General features: G+C 42.9%; 1 protein-coding gene across 5 annotated transcripts in view; it reads right to left on the reverse strand.

Annotated features, from left to right (window-relative positions):
* LRCH2 (leucine rich repeats and calponin homology domain containing 2) overlaps positions 1-19,071 on the reverse strand; it is a 56,332-nt gene extending 37,261 nt beyond the window's left edge. For all 5 annotated transcript variants that reach the window (XR_014560309.1, XM_083722820.1, XM_083722819.1 and 2 more), the window contains exon 1: positions 18,567-19,071. Coding sequence is in view for 4 of the 5 variants with exons in the window: in XM_083722820.1 (XP_083578946.1) it covers positions 18,567-19,056 (490 nt within the window). In the remaining variant the exon portion in view is untranslated. The remainder of the gene's footprint in view (positions 1-18,566) is intronic.
* Positions 19,072-21,116: the final 2,045 nt, after the last annotated feature.

Genomic DNA, 21,116 nt, shown 5'->3' on the forward strand with positions numbered 1-21,116 from the left:
GGCAAGCACCTAAATCTTATGTGAACATGATATTCTGTAAAGAACGGTGTACACTGATGTATACAGATACATAATACTCAGCATGAAGAAGATATTCTGCAAAAACTGTTGGAATAAAATGTATGAGAGATGCACGTGAGAACAAAACTAGGCTATGAAATGCCCACATTATCTATGGAAAACTCAGCTGTGCATATCTTTAAAATGATTCTTTGTAGATAGTTCCTCTGTGTCTCTTCTGGTTTAATAGTTCTTTTCAAAGGGTGGGAGAAAGCATCAGCAAGAACTATGGGATCAAGTATTGCTGCATACTAACTTTTACATGTGAAATAAATAAGAAATACTTCTTTGACTTCATCCCTTTGTGTTCTCCAATGTCACATAACCTCAAAAGTTTGATTAATAATTATTAAAGCCACAGTGTTTCCTTCCTTGTCTGTAGACTACAGACATCATTCTATTCTGCCAGAAACACGGAAGTGAGAACAGATAAGTACTCTCCTGTTTCACACAGAAAAATCACAGCTTTGTACAGAATCAGAAAAGTCATTTGCCTGAGGCTATATAGGAAGAAAAATATTTTTGCAATAAGTCTAGTATTTTACCATCAAATATGATAAACCTTTTCACTAACAATCTCAAAGATTTTTAGGGTAACTTTCTACAGGATAGCTAGGTATGGTGTTGTTGTTTTTAACAACACTGTATTTTAAATAGTCATAACTAGCTGTGCAAATAAGCCCAACTAGCTTTCAAGCATGTCACATTGCCTGCAGGAGGGTGGCTGGGGAGGGATGGAAAATCCTGTTCCACCTGCCTATTTCGTGTTTATTCTATCAGCCCACTTGGCCTCCATGCTGGGTGGGAAGAGGATTGACGGAGCATTCTACCTTCCACCACCCCCAGCGCCCTCTAGCGTGCACACAATTATTTTATGTCAGCCCACTCAGTTACCTGCATGCAATTATTTATTTTATTTGCATATTTATAAACTTCTTCATATCAGTTACCAAGTGCTGTACAATAAAATAAAACATACAAAATTTCTAGTGCGTACTAAGTACACCTCCGAGGCAAGCAGTACCCTGGCATTGCGTCACCTGAGCTCAGTTGCCATGCATGGACAGATGGCACAAGGTGGTGTCTTTGATCACTTGTCACTAATGGCTGCCAGGCCAGTGCTTAAATATACAGCTAGTCATAGTCAAGAAAACAAATCAGCTGCAGTGCAAAGTATAAAATCATAACAGCAGGATAGAGAGGTTAAAACTTCCCAGAGAATAGCTGATGCCAAAAATACCTTCTCTAGAAAGGGAGCCATAACCAGAAAGGCCCTTTTCTTTTATTTGCCACTTTAGCAGGTTCATGTGGCAGACACTCCTCCATGTACTACGGATGGAAATGCTTTTATAATGCTAGAGGTCACAGGATTGGGTAGCCACATTCAATTATTTTCTTCTATCCTCCCTGTTCTTCCCCAACCTTTATTCGTACCATGTGTATTTGAAACCATGTGTATCGTAAACCATGATGATAAAATTGTCAACTACCTGCAAGACAAAAATTACTAAATGCATTGTGTGTGTGTTTCCTACCATTCACACATTAGCAACAGCAACATATGTAAAAACACTTCACAATGTATCGTTAAGAACTTTAGTCTAAAAATTCTATATACCGTATTTTTCGCTCTATAAGACGCACTTTTTCCCTCCTAAAAAGTAAGGGGAAATGTGTGTGCGTCTTATGGAGCGAGTGCAGGCTGAGCGGCTATCCCAGAAGCCAGAGCAGCGAGAGGGATCGCTGTGCAGTGCTCTCTCTTGCTGTTCTAGCTTCTGGCTTAGCCCCTCAGTCCCTTCCCCTGCCTCCCAGAAAAGCCCCCAAGAGCCGCGCTCCCTTTAAATAGCACGCGGAGTGTGTATGCAGCTCTTGGGGGCTTTTCCCCAAGGAGGGAGAAGGGACTGACGGGTTGTCCTTCTCCCTTCTCGGGGAAAATCCTGCAAGTGCCGCACACATGCTCCACGCGGCTCTGCTGAGCAGAGCCTGGGATGCATACAGGCTCTGTTCAGCGCTCCCTTTAAAGATTTTTTTTTTCTTGCATCCCCTCTCTAAAAACTAGGTGCGTCTTATGGTCAGGTGCGTCTTATGGAGTGAAAAATGTGGTGCACTGACAGCTAAAGCCACTCCACTGGCGGATCAACTTGGGGCCTGGTCAGCACATTTCTTTAAATATCTATCAGAAATATCTGTCAGACCACAAGACATGTCTGCGTATGTGTGTTCCTAAAGTGGAATAGGGAAACTGCAAAACTGCAGTTTTGTGTGTTTGCGCATGTGTCCGCCCACCCCTCTTCGCTGTGGAAGGTGATAACCAGATACCCATGAATTCAGGTTTTCTTCCAAAGTGGGCATCTAAACAACTACGTCAAATATAGCTAACAGAAATTCTCAGGCACCTTTAATTTAATTTGTCAATACAGTCATACTTCGGGTTAAATATGCTTCTGGTTGAGCGCTTTCAGAGTTGTGGTCTGCGGTGACCCATAAGTAACAGAATGCATTACTTCTGGGTTTCGCAGGCGCGGGTTACGTTCGCTTCAGGATGTGAATGGGGATTCGGAACGGATCCTGTTTGTATCCAGAGGTACCACTGTATTAGCTGAATGGGCAACAAAACTGCAAATGGGTGTCAAATAACTGGATAGGTGTGGAGGGAAATGGTCCAAACTTCATATATGGAAGCTGATGGGATCTGAACAGGCAAGTGACTTACAGCGGTACCTCTGGTTACGAACTTAATTCATTCTGGAGGTCCGTTCTTAACCTGAGGTACCACTTTAGCTAATGGAGCCTCTTCCACTGCAGCTGCGCCGCTGCTGCCACTGCCCGATTTCTGTTCTCATCCTGAAGCAAAGTTCTTAACCCGAGGTACTATTTATGGGTTAGCAGAGTCTGTAACCTGACACGTCTGTAACCTAAGGTACCACTGTATTAGGCAAGATCTTGTGGGTGTAGTGGATCAAAATAATAAATTCCATATGAGAGGATTGTGCAAAGGCAAATTCCTTACTAGGGATTATTACAAAGTTGCAATCAGAACTGCCCACATCTGTACGCCTTTGTATCAGTCTATTGGTCATTTTGGAGTACTGTGTATCACTTTGGTCACTGCATTTCTAAAGAAAAGAGAAACCAAATTATCAAAGGGTTAGGAGCAATTGGGGTCTTTACTAAGGTGGCTGGGGAAACATACCATAATTGGGGGACTTATAAAAGTATGCATGAACGAAATAAATACCAGCCCCTACATCTCTTATCACCCTACGTTCCTGGTTACTCAATAAAATGGATAGGGAGTATTTTCAGACCATACAACAGATGCAGAACAGACAAAAGAAAGTACTTCAGAGGGCAGAATTTATGGAATTTTCACTGTCACACACATTGTGGAGATCACCACCGGCTCAGATCACTTTAAAGAGGGGTTAGACAAATGAATTGGTCTTATAATGAGCCACAATGGCAAAATGCATCTTGGATGTCCAGGCACAGTATGACACCAAATTCCAGCTGCTGCATAAAAGCCAATGGAGGAGGTCTGGTCTCTTTCACCCCTTGTTTGGAAGCTCCAAAAAGCATCTGTGAAGTCTGTTGGGGACAGAATGCTGAGCTAAATCAGCCTATGGTCTAATCCAGCAGGTCTCTTCTTATGCTCTCACAGTTACAAATCCCATGTTTGTAATAAAAACACTGCACGTGGCAGGGTAGGGGTGGGGTTTGCAACACAGAATCAGCTAACCCATACTGTGTCAGACACAGGATTATAACTAAGATGGTGTAAAGGTCATTTAGACACAATGAAAGGCCTAAAAGATGAGATCATAGTAATCAATCTGCATTGCAGGAAGCCACACACTAATTACTTTCTGCCCTGAATGTTAAACCTCTTAAAAAAATGGTAGAGTTAGCGCACTGACACCATACAAATTTGGCATAAATTATCCCAAATATTTCCAAATACCTGCTACTGCAATGAGGCACACTGGCTAATATTAACCTATCTACAAATATGCATGTCTTTGTTCTTCAGGTGAACTATGCAACTACCTCCAGCATACAAATAATGATAGTTTGCTTACAGCATGTGCATGTTGCAAAGAAGGTCAGAAGAGCAACTGGGTGGTAGGGGTGTGGAACTCTACAAAGTAGTTATCCAGTTAATCTAGCACTCTTCAGAAGTTCCTCAGGAATGCAGGCGTCTATTCTCATGCTACACAGCCCATGTGTGTCATGAAAGCATTACATGTGTGTAAGTAGGTAACTGTTTTGTTTAATGAGACAGATACAGCTGGCTTAGGAAAACACCAACCCAAATGCTATCGTCTATTCAGTTGTCCCAAACCCCTCAATGGTGCTTCTTAATCTGATCTTCCCTCTTAAATCCAGACTCAGCAAAAGTCTCTTCAAAGCCACAATCCTTTCCGCTCTCAGGCATCCCCAGTAGCAATAATCAAGTTACTTCAAAGCAGCATGGATTTGATTTAAATCAAATCAATTTAAATCATGGTTTAAATCTCTAGTCAGTAAGACTTGATTTAAATCCCTAGTCAGTAAGACTTGATTTAAATCTTTCTTTCTTTTTTACATTCTTGCTTTTTACATTCTTAATATTTACAACCAGAGGAAGGTTTCATTTTTGGAATAATAAATTTTCAGAGTAGCTTTTACAGTTATATCAAAAATTACTAATTTGGTCATACTATTAGAAATACCGTACATAGACAGATAATTATGAAATGATTATGAAGTTTAATAAGTTAACTCTTTATATTTGGACAACTTTTCTGCTGTACTTTATTGGAAGGAAAAAAGAAATAATTTCCTTAATAACAATTTAAACAATTTATTTAACTAAAGCAATAACATTATAGCATACGTATCCATGTTCATTAACTGATGTGGTTAAATGTGTGTTTTTTTTAGTTTTAGTACACATGAAGAACTTAAAACAAATCCTTATTTCCTGATGAATAGCCTTTGGACTATGATGTAGCTTAAATAAAAAAACTATCTTTAGAAAGATTTTTCCTCCAAAAGCATTTTATTTTAAAAATCTGATTTAAATAAAAAAAAATCTGATTTATATATATAAAAAAATCCGATTTTTTAAAAATAATAAAAAACATTGATTTTATCTACCCTACTTCAAAGCCTTGGAGGTCCACCATCTCATTGCTGTCTGAAGGCTAGTGCTCAAGCATATAAATTTTGCATCCCACATTACAGGGGCAACCTCCCAACTGTATGCTTGAACAACCCTCAAAGTCGCCTCATGTGCACAGGAACACTAGCACCAATTTAGGACTGCATTCATTAATACAACCACTTGGAAGCAGTACTTCCAAATGTGTGCATGTCTTCCCATTTCCTCAATAAAACATATCCATGATGATAGATTGGGCAAGAGATGTAGGACATAACATAATGTTTGAGGACTGGGAAAGATTGTGGAAGAAAGGGGTCAAGTTCACTGCATGTACAATGTTAAAGGAAAACATAATGAAAATGATGTATAGATGGTATCTGACCCCTGTTAAATTAGCAAAGATTTATCATAACTGTGATAATCTATGTTGGAAATGTAAAGAAAAAGAAGGTACCTTCTATCATATGTGGTGGACCTGCCCCAAGGTGAAAGACTTCTGGTAAAAGATTTATAATGAACTGAAAAAAAAAGTTGAAATATACATTTATAAAGAACCCAGAGGCCTTTCTCCTTGGAATAACAGGTTTGGAATTGCCCAAGAAAGATGTTAAATTATTTTTGTATGCCACAACTGCTGCTCAAATCTTATTAGCTAAGAAGTGGAAAACGCAAGAAGTACCAACAGTTGAAGAATGGCAGATGAAAATGATGGATCTTTCAGAGCTAGCCAACATGACTGGAAGAGTCCGTGACCAGAAGGAGGAGGATTACCAGGAAAAATGTACGAAATTTAATGATTATTTAGTTAAATATGTTAAGTTAAACTAATTGGAAAAAGCTTGCAATTACCAGATAGACTTAGGATTTAAATATGTAACATGATGAATTAATATGTTTAATGTTGAACTGGAAAGAAAGAAAGATGTTAAGTGATTAAGTTAATTTTATAAGAATACTGATTTGGAAAACCATTAAAATGATATGCATTGAAATTTAACCAGGGGGATACGAGGAAGTCACTTAAAAATGTTAATAAGATTAGTTTTAATAAGGTTATGTTTTATGTTTGTTTGTTTGTTTGTTTGTTTGTTTGTTTATAATTTTGTGAAAATCAATAAAAATTTTGGGGGGGAAATAAAACACATCCATGGAACACAAAAAATGGCAAGGGTTCATGTTCCACACAACACAATCTCTGGATTTACAATTAAAAAGTCTATCACTCAAATGGCAGCAAAAGTGTTGCACATTAGTAAGGTTAACTTTCTGGCTGCTAAGGGGTTTGGAGTTTCAGAGCATGAACACACACATACGAATTATGTCAAAATATGCTGCTTGCTTATCACTCAAACTGAAAAGTTCCACTGTATATCTTTCCAAGTTGTCGAAGCCACAGATCCGGATTGGGCCGCTAAAGAAATCCATTCAAACTGAAGGAAGAAAAGATATTGCTGTATTTAAGGTGGCCATCATAGATGTGCACTAAGGAGTATCCTGCTTTGCATATTGACCTACAGACCATATTCTTTTCGATACTGATCCTATCTTTCAGTTATTAAAAAACTTGCAATATACTGAACATAGTGTAAATTCCAAGGAAGTCATCAAAGAGGGGTTTCTGTTCTTAAGCAGGTAGTTATGCCCTACTGAATTCCATTTCTTGTAAAGCTTGGCTATTTGTCAAGTGATTATTAGCTTAGCCTAGAAATATGATCTGGCAATCTTTATCAGAGTTTATATACTGCTCTAGCAAAGACTTGTTATGATGTAAAACAAGTTTGCTATTCAATTGCAGGGGAAAGGCAGAGGGGTGAGTTGAGGTGAAGTTTTACCCTTTCGGAAGAATCAACATGGTACTTTTTTATTCTTTTTAGATAAAGTCTTTTGAGGCTGCTACAGAAAAACAGTGCCACACAGTTTGCTTACCTTGAGTCCATTTCTTTGCTCTTTAATGAGGGTTAAAAAGAACGCTCAAGAAAGAATCTTAAGTCACTAGTGGGTCTGGCAACACTTAAACCCTATTGAAGACTGTGCAGAAGATTGGTTATCCACAATAAGGGATGAGAGGCATGTACCTATCATTCCCCGAATCTGATATTTTAATGGTAAACAAATATAACTTGGTTCCAAACGAAGGGTAACAAGTCCTATTGAAAAGCTTCTATAGTATGAAGGGGTTGAAGTTTTTTCTGTTGTGAACCATCCCGGGATCGTCAGATGAAGGATGTTATATTATACTATTACTACTACTACTACTAATAATAATAATAAAGTAGCTATACATTATATTATGCCTGGCATTCATGGCTTCCTCATACTGCTGGAAGAAAGAGGAAGTTTTGGGCACAATTGTATAGTCTTTAGGAGAGCATCCTAGCAGTGTTCGAAATTCCTCAAGCGCCATGTGTTTTAGCAACTGGTGCAAGTCCAATTGTGACATGAAGATCTCTGGGTGCCAGGTTGGCAACTGACATCCCATCTGGCAGGCCCCTCCAGCTTTCTTAAGCAGGTAAGCAGAAGGGCTTATTTATAGCATTTATATCCCACCTATTCATCCAAGAAGTACAAGTTCACCCCGCTCCTTGGTTAAACCCTACAATGACCCTGTGAGGTTAAGATGCTGTGACTGGCCTAAGGTCAGCCCGGGAGCTTTATGACTGCATGGGGATTTGAACCCTAATCTCCCAGGTCTAAATCCAACGCTCTAACAACTGCACCACACTTGGTACCTAGAGTACTTTTGCTATGGGGCAGCCATATAAATTTGGTAGGTAAATAAATAAATACGGAGAAAGCAAAATGGCACTTAGAGAAGGATCTGAAATATTCTCCTTGAAGCCTGGATTTGTTTTATTCTGGATTTTTTAATTTGATGTTTCTATGTGTTGTAAACTGCCTTGAGATTTTTTTCTCTTTAAAATATAAAGCAGTATATGGAATGAAATTAATTATAGTAAGAAATTTCACTGGCGACCATAACCCAGGTTTAAGGTGTTGTTTGGCAATAGATATATGAATGATTTTCTAAGACTCCACCATAGGAGCCATGGGAATTACAGATCTCACCCTCTTCAGGTAGAGAAGGGGATGCCCTTGGAAACTCATTTCCTGCCAACATGGAATGAACCATTGCTGGTGCTTCCCAGCATTTAGAGCTCCAATGGTGGAAAGGGCAAAAATGGGCCGTTTAGGATTGGGGTTCCAAACCCCCATTCTCTCAAAATAGTCCTAGAATGTTGGGGAAGTATGTTGGCCCTGAGATCAACGTACAGATTTTCCTCCTCATTAGCCCCAACAGGAATAAAATCTATTTAAAACAAAGAAAGGAACAGGGGAAGAATAAAAATTCCCTCCCCACAACTTCCACCTTGGTGGCAAGAGCCCGACAAGGTTTTGGATTTGGTGGTTCATCCACCTCCCACCCTGATCCCTGCTCTGGCTGGCTGGTTGTTTTTTCCTGCCTATGCTGCAGTAGATTCTCATGGCATTTGGTGAACACTATGTTTGGGTCAAGAGGGCACTTTCAAACACAGACATTCTTGTAGCGGGAAGTACACAACTAAATCTGAGGCTTCTTGTCATCCAGCACTGTTCATTCCTAAAGAATTGGAAGAACTCACATTTGAAAAATCTGTCTATTTCTTTGCTGGCTTATCTACCCTGGACCAGAACAGAAGGACCTTGAATAATGATCTATTCTATGTGCTTATGCTCAGACTGAAGCCGTAATAGTTCATTTGTTGACATCTGTCGTTTTCACAATACTCAGTTGCAATGTCAGAGAAAGATATTAATTCACTTTCAAAGAAGGGAAATTATATTTTCTTGTTGCTAAGGGATAGGGCTTATGTTTCTATGTAAGGGGGGTGGGGGTGGGGAGATACTAGTATGTAAGCACCATGTCAGTGATTCAACTAATCTCAAGAAAAAGCCCATAATGCCAGGTTCTATTGTTGCTGTTACCGAAGGCATCTCCCTTGCACCAGTGCCAAAACCAGCATAAATTATATTTTATTGACAAATTTTATTGACATATTTACAAATTTGTCCAAACATAAATAATAAAACATGACTTAACTGACAAAAAGTGAATTATAGGGGGGACTTAAATACAAAATATATCATTTAAAAATACATAATAATGAAGTGACTACAGTAAACCAGTTCTATGGATTCTTCAGTCAATCAACTTGGAAAACACAAATAATAGAAGTGAGCTAAAGGGTATTGCAATATACCATATTGCAATATATGTTGTGGGTATTTCTCTTTCATTTGTTCTTTCATTTGTATATTTAATAAAACTGTACCATACAGTATAAAGATTATACTGCTTTTCTTTCTCCCCTCTCTGAAAAAAACAATACTTAAGGGAATCTTACATACTTTTGGTTTGCTAGGCTATACTCAAAATATGTCAAGAACCTTTGTAGTAAAATGCTGGCTATCACAATAACATATTTGGCTTTTTCAAGTCCATGGTGTTGCTATGCCTAATCTTACAAAAAGAACATTACCACACCCAACGTTTCCATAGAAAGGCAACATGCCTCGGAAAGACCTTAGCAAAACTTCTTAGTGCTTCTAATAGGCACAATTCTGGCAAAGGTCTGTCTGGACATTATACCTAATGACGGCCATTATATCTAAGGAGGCTGATAGTGGAACAGTTTATTTGCCAGTAGTTTGCCACAGAATACGAGTTAGAGAAACCAACTAAAAGACCCAGCAGAACATAATTAATGTAAACATGATCCCCAAGAAGGCTCCTTAACAGAAAAAGGAACTAGAAAATGAAATGCTATTCAACGGCCACCAGCGGTCCGAATTCCATTAATATTTCAAATAAGGAGAAAGAATCTAAACAGAAAAGTATGCTTTGGGCCAGACATGAGGATCCAACCTTCTGGGGCACTAATTGTACTACTTCTCAGCAGATGAAAGTAAATCATGACTAAAGCCTTTGCCTTAATTGTTCACAAAGAGGAAGGAGGGTTTAAGGTCCACTGAACAAAGACATAGATATTATTATTATTTTATTAATGCAGGGAGAAACATGTTATATAACCTCAAAGTGTTCCTTTGAAAGATGGCAGGCACAAAACAACAACAGGATGGCAGGACAGCAACTAAAGAGTACTTGCACAAAGCCCTGAAGGATGACTAATGTCATGAGAAAGAAAAGGGGAGTTGTTAATTCACCGGGGCTTCTTGGTAGCTTTTGATATGATTATCTGAGGTGGACTGGAAGTACTGCATGGTGCTGGTGGAAAACTGTATACAGTGGTACCTCGGGTTAAGAACTTAATTCGTTCTAGAGGTTCGTTCTTAACCTGAAACTGTTCTTAACCTGAAGCACCACTTTAGCTAATGGGGCCTCCCACTGCCACCGTGCCACTGCCGCGCCATTTCTGTTCTCATCCTGAAGCAAAGTTCTTAACCCGAGGTACTATTTCTGGGTTAGCAGAGTCTATAACCTGAAGCGTCTGTAACCTGAAGTGTCTGTAACCCGAGGTACCACTGTATGTGTGTGTGTCCTCTGAAGGGACTGTATACATGTGAAGGTAATAGATGGCTAATGAAAGACCCTGTGTGAGAGTCAGGGATTCTTTTTATTTCTGTTTTCGTTTCTATCTAGATTTGTTTCTTGTATCTTATTGTACTATGAAAAAGCTTTAATAGAATTTTATGGGGAAAGAGAAAAAGAAAAGGGGGGAGCAGTATAGATTAGTGGCCTTTAACTGTTGGGTTGGAACCACGACTGCAGGGTTAGGCAACCTAAGGCCCATGGGCCGGAAGCGGCCCATGGAGGCTGTTTAACCAGCCCAAGAGCCACCCTTGAACCGAGCCGCCTGCTCAGCAAGTCCCCGCACGCAGCGCTAAACTGGCACAGCGTGGCACAGGGACTCTCTTCTGTGGCTCCAGAAATCGCTTCTGCGCATGCCCAGACGCCGGAAATCGCATCTGTGCATGTCCGCAGCACTGGAAATCGCTTCTGCACATGCCCAGATAACGAAAATTGCTTCTGCACAGGTGCAATTTTTGGCATCTGGGCATGCATAGAAGCGATTTCTGGCGCCACAGCCAGGAGCAGATGCGATTTCCGGCGTCAAGCTGCACCGGTCCGGCCCATGGAAGATCTCCGCGGGAATGATCCGGCCCATGCCCGGTAAGCCTTGCCGATCCCTGCACTACTGCGTCACGGCCTGATTTAAAGAGAGTCACAACAGCACTACCATCATGCAAATAAATGGCAGAGGGTCTCCAAATACATGGTTGGTTTGAAGAAGATTCCTGAGTTTGAAAAAGTTAAAGACTACAGATCTAGTTTATCTCTGAAGCTGCTGCTGAATACAATGTAAGCATGGAATTTAGTCTGTTTTTTGTGTGATTTTCGTAATGGCAGAAGTCCAGATTTTTCTTCTCATATGGTTGCGGCTTACCCCCATTCTTTTGCATGTTCCAGAGTGAAAAGAAAATACTTAAGATTATTTATTTAACAATTATATAGTTTGCTATTGATAGCTGACAAGACTGAGGGTAACTAGTCAAGTGTCTGCAGCACTGAAGAGGATTCCAAGCCTCAAAATCCCATGACTGCCATACAAGGCTCTGAAGAGGTTTATTTGAACTTATTTCTCCTGGCACATCACACAAGCAGGGCAATCCTCCAAACAAAAAGCAAATGAAATAACTTTCAAGTTTTGGCATCCAAAACATGCAAGATGCATCGTTAAATTATATTTCACCACTTCATTTCAAGAGCCCTCTAACCATGGGCAGCCCAAGCTACATTTTGCTCCTTGCGCCCTAAGCTAACATCGCCCACGCATCACATTTTTTCTCTTTGCAATTATGAATGTTATAAGCCTAGTTTTAAAAAGCAGTACTCAGGAAGCCACATTCTATTCCTGTTAAACAAGAAACAGGGAGAACATGAACTCAGTGTATCTGCCTGTATAATAAGCTGAGGCTTTCACATTCTGCTGGACTCTACCTTAAGGATTTATGCCCTATTTTAATAAAAATGTATTCATGAAATATGGAATATCCTGGAAAAATTCAGGGGAAAGATGCACACCCTTCTCACAACAGAACACAGTGTCATTTGTTCTCCACAACTTCTCCTGCTTAAGAGAGCAGTCCTGGGTTACTGCAGAACCAGGAAGTGACCCCGTTATGAAATACATATAGTGACCTAATATGAGCCTTGTGTCCACATATTCTGTTCTTTTGCCACCTCAACCCTCCTCAGCATACTGTGATTAATCCAGGAAGTCTTTAATCAAAAATCAGCATCCCGTTATGTCCAAGTCAGGAAACTATGCTTGCCAAGATAGAACAAGCCAAGATCTTTAACGAGCTTCAATCCTGACACTTCTGCCTTTTAAAAGATTATAAACACTTATTTGTTGCTGTTACTTTGCTGAGCCTGATGTGTCAGGATAAAAGTCAAAGATAATAATATTCTGCAATTATTTCATACTTTTAAAAGTATTTGGGATGTGCTATTGGTCCAGAAAACAAAACCAACCATGTTACTGACATGCACCAATGGGAGCATGTTATACCTATGTTGCAACACCTGCACTGGTTGCCCATTTTCTTCTGGGCACCCTTAAAAGTGGTTGTGACTACTTTAGAAACCCTATATGGCCTGGGTCCAGGAAAATTGATAATATATCTATTCCCTTATCATTCTACGCTCTTCCTAAGATCAGAAAGAGATGCCCTTCTCTGTGTCCCTCCTACTTGGCCTTGTAAAACAAGGCCAACCCTTTCCTTGGCTGCCTTTTGCCAAGTTTTTGCAAGCTAAGTATCTGCTAATTTATTTAATAGCAGTTTCATATATGCTCTCAACCCTTTCTATATTTTTAGTGTAATTTACAGTTAACTTATGTAAAACAAAATTTGTAATTATCTAATGTGATTATTAAAGTACATTTTCTACTACTGCAATAAAGTTTCTGGGGTTGTTGTTTTTTTAAAAAAATATCAATTTGACCAATCAAATCTTTTTGGTCAACAAAATGCCCAACCCTGCCACTCCACAACAAAGTTGAACTAGTACAAATCAAAGGGTGTGATCCTAACCTAGGTTGCTGAGGGTGGAGGGAGGCTTAAATGAACATCGGAACCACAGCTATACCTACAGCCTTGTCACACACACACAGGGGTTGCAAATTGCTGGGCTAGCTTGGAGCTGGCGCAGCAATGGTCCCTGAATCAGCCCAATGTGACAACAGCAGGACCAGCTCAGGATCCAGCAGAGAACCTGCCAATGGCACTTCTGCTTATGCAGCACAAGAATGCGTTCCATGCTGGCTGAGTTACACTGGCAACAACTTGCAGGCAGAGGCTAGAAGAGCAGGGCAGGATCATTCTGCCCAATCCGAAGTACAAATGCCACCCCCACCCTCAAAGAGGATTTGGACTGCTGTACCCTACATTATAAAATGGTAGGTGAAACACTTAAAACTTTCGTAACTCAAGAGTATTGAAGCTTGAAAGGTAAACCAGAAGCTCCTTTAAGGTAAAGCAGCCTACACAAAATACAACCAAGAAACCAGGGTGGACATTTTATTGCTGCTTTCAAATTTGCTCCCCGCCCCTGCACTTGTTTTCTCTGACAAAGAGCTTTAAACAAAATTTTGTGAGATTTTGACTGAGAGGGCCTCATTAATATAAATTTCATTACGTTTTCTTACTTTAACACTGCTAAAGCCAGGTAAAATCAATCAATCGTTTTATTTGTAAGCCGTCTTTCCAAATTTTACACTATACTCAATATATTCAAAATAACGTAACTACCAACAAATAAAAGTAGTCATAAACATATAATCAAAAAGTACACAACTAAACTGGACTAATTCCACATAAACCATAAGATCCAAAATAAAGATAAAAAAAAATTAACAGCAACAGCAGCAATAGCCCCCTCCCAACAAAATCCTAAACAATTCTCTAGCCCGTGGGTAGGCAAACTAAGGCCCGAGGGCCAGATCTGGCCCAATCGCCTTCTAAATCCAGCCCGCGGACAGTCCAGGAATCAGTGTGTTTTTGCATAAGTAGAATGTGTCCTTTTATTTAAAATGCGTTTCTGGATTATTTGTAGGGCATAGGAATTTTTTCTTTCCCCCCCCTTCAAATTATAATCCGCCCCCACCCCCAAGGCTTGAGGGACAGTGGACTGGCCCCTGCTTAAAAAGTTTGCTGACCCCTGCTCTAGCACAAGATTCTGTTCAGCAGTCTCAGCTTTCATAGCTGGAGTCATTCAGGGCCCCACCCTCCCAGGCCAGGAAAGGCTTGCAAGACAGGGAGCAAGCCTTCAAGAACTCACTGTCAAGATGGTCTTTGATTTTAAAAAAGCAGATTATCACTTCCTGATATGTTAACTGTACATGATTAAGATGTCTTTGTCTACATGCATTGTTGTATAAAGAAAAATTAGTAATGAGGCACCTTAAAACCTAACAAATTTATTGAGGAATGATAGCTTTCATGGACCACGGCAGGAGTAGGGATCTTTCCGCAGAGACCATTTTGACAGGTAGGTGACCCCAGCTACCTGTCAATTCCCTGAATGTCACTATTATGTCAGATGAAGTTTTTCTTTGATGGTAGGGCAAAGACACAAAGTGCCAAGAACCAGCTGATCAGCAGTGCCTGCCAACTTCGCTTTAAGTAGGGAGCAGGGTCCTTACCTGCCCCACACCTGGCCTCATATATGACATCAGGTGCAGGGTAGGAGAGCATGAATTGCAGGGGGGTGGTCTTGCAGATCAAATAACGTCCCTGACTATATCTAATTAGGCCCACAGGCCAGAGATTCCCCATGCCTGGCCTAGAGTCCACACAAAGCAAGGAAATGAAATGCAGAAAGTACTAACAGTGATAATGTTATTAACAGCAGTTATTTACAAACCACCTATTATTAATACTAAACATCTTGGCATATTAACTATGTATATGCCAAGTTAATGAACTTCTTTAGGGGACCTAAGCTTTGCTATATGACAGACATTTTATACAGAAGATCTTTATATTGAAGAATACTGATAGCACTATATATAGTAATGATCTTAGTGTGTTGAAAATACTTAAGTAGAATCTGTTTATAGGCAGGAGACATTCATTAATTTTATCTCTTGCTTTAATTGTACTGTTTCTAAGGCAACTAAAATTTATATGCAATGGGTAAACAAACTCAACAGTCATTACTCCAAAATACTGTCCAATTTCACATCTGCCCTTCCAGATTTTCTCCTTCCAATAAATAAAGAACTTAACAGAGATCCAAAATGCAGCCCTCAACAGAGATTAATGGAGAATGAGGACTCAACAGTGACCATGGGATCACAGAATAGTCACAGGTGCTGTAGTCTTGCATCCAGAATGATAAATCAATTATCTAACTCTGCACTCTAAGCCACAATCTCAATCTCCAAACTATCATTAATGTTCAGTTTTGAGAAATGGAAGAATACCAAGCAAGATTTCATAAATGTTTACAGCTCTGATGGATAGTCCTACAAGACTACTCCTGAAGCGTATGAATCCCATTAAATTTACATTGGTCCCAAGAGTGCCTGAAATAAGAACTCTGCATTATAATTTAATAAGTATCTATATATAGCCAATATGCTGCTTTGCTTGTATTTATAAACAAAACCACAGCATGTGTATTTCTTAATGTTCTAGAAGCATTGTGGCATTGTACCTCTCTGGATTAGCATATTTAAACATCAAGCCAGTGCCCCAGTCAAACAAATCATTTATAAAAGAAGCAACCCATTAAAAGCAGTCACTTGTATCTGACATTCCACACTCAATACACTAATCTGTCATGATTCTCCTACAATCACACCTATCGTCCAGCTTCTTTTTTCTCTTGCAGGTCTAACCAACTAACCTAATCCCTATTATGCTAATTCCCCAACCCTTCTCTCAACCTATCCTTGTGCCTCAAAGCTTCACCTTGCAACTGCAGTGCACCCAGTTCCTATCCCATTTACACACACACACACGTGAGCGCGTGTGCACACACACACAGAGAGAGAGAGAGAGAGAATCTCTCTCTGGCAAAGTCTGACTTGCAATTGCAATCTATCTCACTGTAGCATCCCTGTAGCAACTCTGTAGCATTTTGGATTAACCCTAGCCTTAATCCACAAAGTACCAGGGTTTTTTCTCCCATGAAAACCCATCCCCCACCCACTCCCACACACCTTGTGCATCCACTACAAAAGAATATCAACCCACCCCACAGCCTCTCCATCTTGTGCTGCTACAATGAACTTCTCAAATGCTCTGCGACATTTCAGGCCAGCCCTCCTTCTGGCAGCAAGCTGCGCTCCTCTTTTTTCCTCTCTACCCCCAAATCCATTATCGCATTCCCCACACATACTTCTCAATGCAGCCCCATCCCCCTGCCCTGTGCTTCAAAAGTGCAGCTCTAATCCCAACAACATACCACAAGCTGTACAATATCTTGCTCCACTCTCAATCCAACCTTGTCCTCACATCCCCACAATGTCACCCAGCCACACACACCCTGTCTCCCTGCAACAATGCCAGCCCCGCAGGTATGCTCCTGCCTCCCACTGCAGCTCTATCAGCAGGGCAGGCCTAACCTAACAGCCCAACATCCCATGCATCCTACATGGTACCTTTGTGATAGATTTTAAATTGCTCCAAACCATCTCCTGAAAAGTAAACAAATAAACCTCTCCTGAAAAGTAAACAAATAAACTAGGCCCCTAGCCCTGTAATCAAGCCACATGCTAATCCTGTCACCCTTCCCTCATACTCAGTCACAGAAAGGCAGCTTTGACCTTGCTCCCCAAAACACCACTTTTCTCAAGTCAGCATCCATTACTCAACCCCTCTCTCTTTAACTTCTTCTCCTAAAGAGAAAAACGGATTCCCCTTTACAAGCTTCTTCCCCACCCTTGGCAGCACAACCCTCTGCCACCCTAGTTTCTTCTCCTGCAGAAGCAAACAATAAAGCCAATTCAGCCCCCCTCCCCTTCGTACGCTGCTCCTTCCCCAAGCATGCCCAACACCTTCCTTGCACATAGCACCCTCCTCCTCATGGGGCCTGGATCTTCCCCAGCCCCCCTACTTGCATCTACTCCCCCCTTGTCACCTTCACCTTCCTCTCCCTTAATGTACACAAGCCTCCTCCCACTTCCCCTTTTCCACCTCCAGCAACATTTTCTGGAACCGGCTCTAGCTGCCTCCGTAGCAAACCCCTAAATCACAAATACCATTTCTGAAACCTGTACCCTTTTATACAAACCCTGCTTCCATCTTCACTCATTCACACACAAACACACACCATTTCCATTCCTTTCCATCCTTCCTTTTTTGCAATCCCCTCTCCTTGCATGCAGGCACCTCTCCAACCGTAAGCCCCCAACTCTTCTCCCTTCAACTCTTCTTTTTTATCTTTCCCTCATGTCTGATGCATCCTCTTCATTGACTGATTGCATTTACAGTGGTAGCTCAGGTTATGTACTTAATTCATTCTGGGGTCTGTTCTTAACCTGAAGCACCACTTTAGCTAATGGGGCCTCCTGCTGCCGTTGCGCCGTCGCAATTTCTGCTCTCATCCTGAAGCAAAGTTCTTAACCCAAGGTACTATTTCTGGGTTAGCGGAGTCTGTAACCTGAAGTGTCTGTAATCTGAAGCGTCTGTAACGCGAGGTACCACTGTAAAGCCCACCTTTCCCCCAGCAAGCTCAAAGTGGCACACATTCATTCATTCATTATTTGGAGCACTTGCACCCCCAAATCCTCTGCCAAAAAAGGCTACCAGAGCAGCTTACATACATGAAGTCAAAACAAGACGCTCTCTACCTGCAGGCTTACATTCTAACAAACAAATGAACAAAAATACAGCATACAAGGGGGGGAAAGGAGGGAAGAGGGAAATGAAAGAAAACTCCAATGTGGCGCTGAGGAAGCCTGGGGGAATGACTGCCCTCAGATGACAGCTGAGTGAAGTGCTCTCCTCCTCCCCATTTTACAACCTCGCAACCCTGCGAGGCAGGTGAGGCTGAGTGACTGGCCCAAAATCAGCCCACCCCACGGCGACCCCCACTCCATGCAACGACCGACACCCCCCCCCCACTCCTACATCCGTCACCTTCTTCTCCCCCCCTTCCTCCACGCTGGCTCCTCTCCATTCCACCCATTCATTCATCCGAAAACTCCCCCTCCCCTCGCACCCCTCACTCCGCCGCCCACCCTTCCCGCGCCCTTCTCCTGCGCGCCCCTTCTGCCAAGAGACGCCCCCTGCCAAAGAGAGAGCCCTGATCCCCTCTCGCCCCCACCCCGCCCCACCTGTCTTTCCTCACCGGCCTGGGTGGTGTCGCTGAGGTCGTAGGCGGCGGCCCCGGGCGCTGCTCCGGAGGCTTGCGGGAACTCCCGGAGCTTCCTGCCGCTGAGGCAGAGGATGCCGGAGCTGCCGGCTTCCTCCAGGGCCTTTTCCAGACTGCGGCCCGAGGGAGGCGCCGGGGAGGACGACGACGAAGACGACGCGGAGGACGAGGCGCCGCCGCCGCCCGAAGAGCCTCCGCCGCCCGCCGCCCAGGCCGGCCCCGTGCCCGGGTACGAGAGCGTGAGGTGCGCCGGCAGCCCGAAGAACCCCGAGCCCGGCAGGCCCAACTCCGAGCAGGGCGGCGGCGGCGGCGGAGGGAGAGGCAGCGGCGGGGGCGGCGGGGGAAGGGGCGGCAGGGACAGCGGGGACGAGGGCGGAGGGCCGGCGGGGCCCGAGCTGGGCCCGGAGCCCCCTGCTCCGCCGCCGCCGCCTCCGCCCGTGGTGCCTCCGCCTTGCCCGGCCGCCATCGATGCCGCTGAGGAGAACCGACGCCGCGCGACCCACAATAATAACAAACGGCGGCGGGAGGGAGCAGCGTCGGCGCGGGTACTGCGCAGGCGCCGGGGAGGGGCCGGGCCGCGAGAGAGAGAGAGCAGGCGGGGGGGGGAGGGGGCGGGAGCGTCTCCGCCTGTCTGAGGCGGGAACGGGCGGCCGCGAGGCGAGGCCGTTTTCTCCTCAGGAGGCGCCTCAGGGATTCAGGGGCGGCCTCCCGATTCTGCCGTCAGAACATCTGAGGAGCCGGGCCGAGGGGTCTTAGGGGGGCCCCGTTAAAATATATGGGGGGGGCGCAAGTTGACGGGCATTGCCATTCAGAGGGTGGGTGTACACGCCACCTCATGTCATCAGGGAGGGGCTTACCTGACCCGCCCCCACTCCCCAGTAGCTGCTGGGGTCCTCTCACAAATTCCCCCAAAACAAGTTAGAGATGAGCTTGGGGTATCTCCAAATCTGGGAGAGCTGTGTACAGCTATTAACCAAATGAAAAACAAAATGAAAGACAGCAGACCTGATGGGATACCTGCCAAAGTTTCAAAGTGGGCGGAATTGAATTTACACAACAATTCACAAGCTCATCGAAATAATCTGGGAAAGAGAAGAAATCCCAGCAGACTTTAGAGATGCCACAATTACCAACCTCTTTTTTAAAAAGGTGATAGAACGGATTGTGGAACCTGTTGAGGCATCTCTCTGTTAGCTGCGGCCGGCAAAATTCTTGCAAGGATCTTAGCAAACCTTCTCATAAGATATCTGAAGAAGTGTGCATGCACACGAAAGCTCATACCAAGAACTGACTTAGTTGGTCTTTAAGGTGCTACTGGAATGAATTTTTTTTGTTTTGACTATGGCAGACCAACATGGCTACCTATCTGTAACTTCTCATAACAGTATCCGAGGTGACCCTTCCTGAATCCCAAAATGGTTTTCAGTCTTCTAGGGGGACAGCAGACATGATTTTCACCGCTCGACAGCTTCAAGAAAAACGGAGAGAGAAAAACCAACCGCTGTATATGGCGTTTATTGACCTGACTAAGGCTTTCAATGCTGTAAATGGTAATGTCCTGTGGACTGTCCTTCTGAAAATTGGCTGCCCAGATAAATTTGTAAACATCATTCAGCTCCTCCATGATAATATGACAGCAACAATTGCAGATAACAATCGCTCTCAAAGTGAACCATTCACAGTGGGATCAGGTGTTAAAACAGGGTTGTGTTGCCCCAACTCTATTCATTACGGTGGTGCCTCGCAAGACGAAATTAATCCGTTCCGTGAGGCTCTTCGTATAGCGGTTTTTTCGTCTTGCGAAGCAAGCCCATTGACAGCTTAGCAGATTAGCGCTATTAGCGGTTTAGCGGCTTTTAGCGATCAGCTGTTTAGCGGCTTATCAGCGGATCAGCTGATTAGCGGCTTAGGAAAAGGGGGGAGGGGGAAAAACCCGCAGGAACTCGCAAGACATTTTCGTCTTGCGAAGCAAGCCCATAGGGAAATTCGTTTTGCGAAGCGCCTCCAAAACGGAAAATCCTTTCGTCTAGCGGGTTTTCCGTCTTGCGAGGCATTCGTCTTGCGGGGCACCACTGTATTTTCATTGCCATGATCCTACACTTTGTCGAAGGGAAACTCCCCACCGGAGTAGAAATCATATATTGAACAGATGGAAAGCTCTTCAATCTGAGCAGGCTGAAAGCAAAGAGTAAGGTTACCGTAACTTCTGTCATAGAGTTTCAGTATGCTGATGACAACGTAGTGTGAGCACGCTCAGAGGATGGCCTCCAAACCATCCAAATTATCTGCAGAAGCTTACAAAAAGCTTGGTCTATCACTCAACATCCAAAGTGATGCACCAACAAGTGCAAAATAACCCCTCTGCAGCGCTACAAATCCAACTCAATGGTAACGTTGGAAAATGTGGAGCACTTCTCCTACCTTGGTAGTTATATTTCCACAAGGGCCAACACTGATGCTGAAATCCAGCTGAGCTCTGTGAGTGTGGCTTTCTTCCAATTGAACTGCAGAGTGTTTGAGAACCGG

This window comes from Podarcis gaigeae, assembly GCF_964106915.1.
Source record: "Podarcis gaigeae genome assembly, chromosome: Z".
In the NCBI taxonomy this organism is placed as follows: domain Eukaryota; kingdom Metazoa; phylum Chordata; class Lepidosauria; order Squamata; family Lacertidae; genus Podarcis; species Podarcis gaigeae.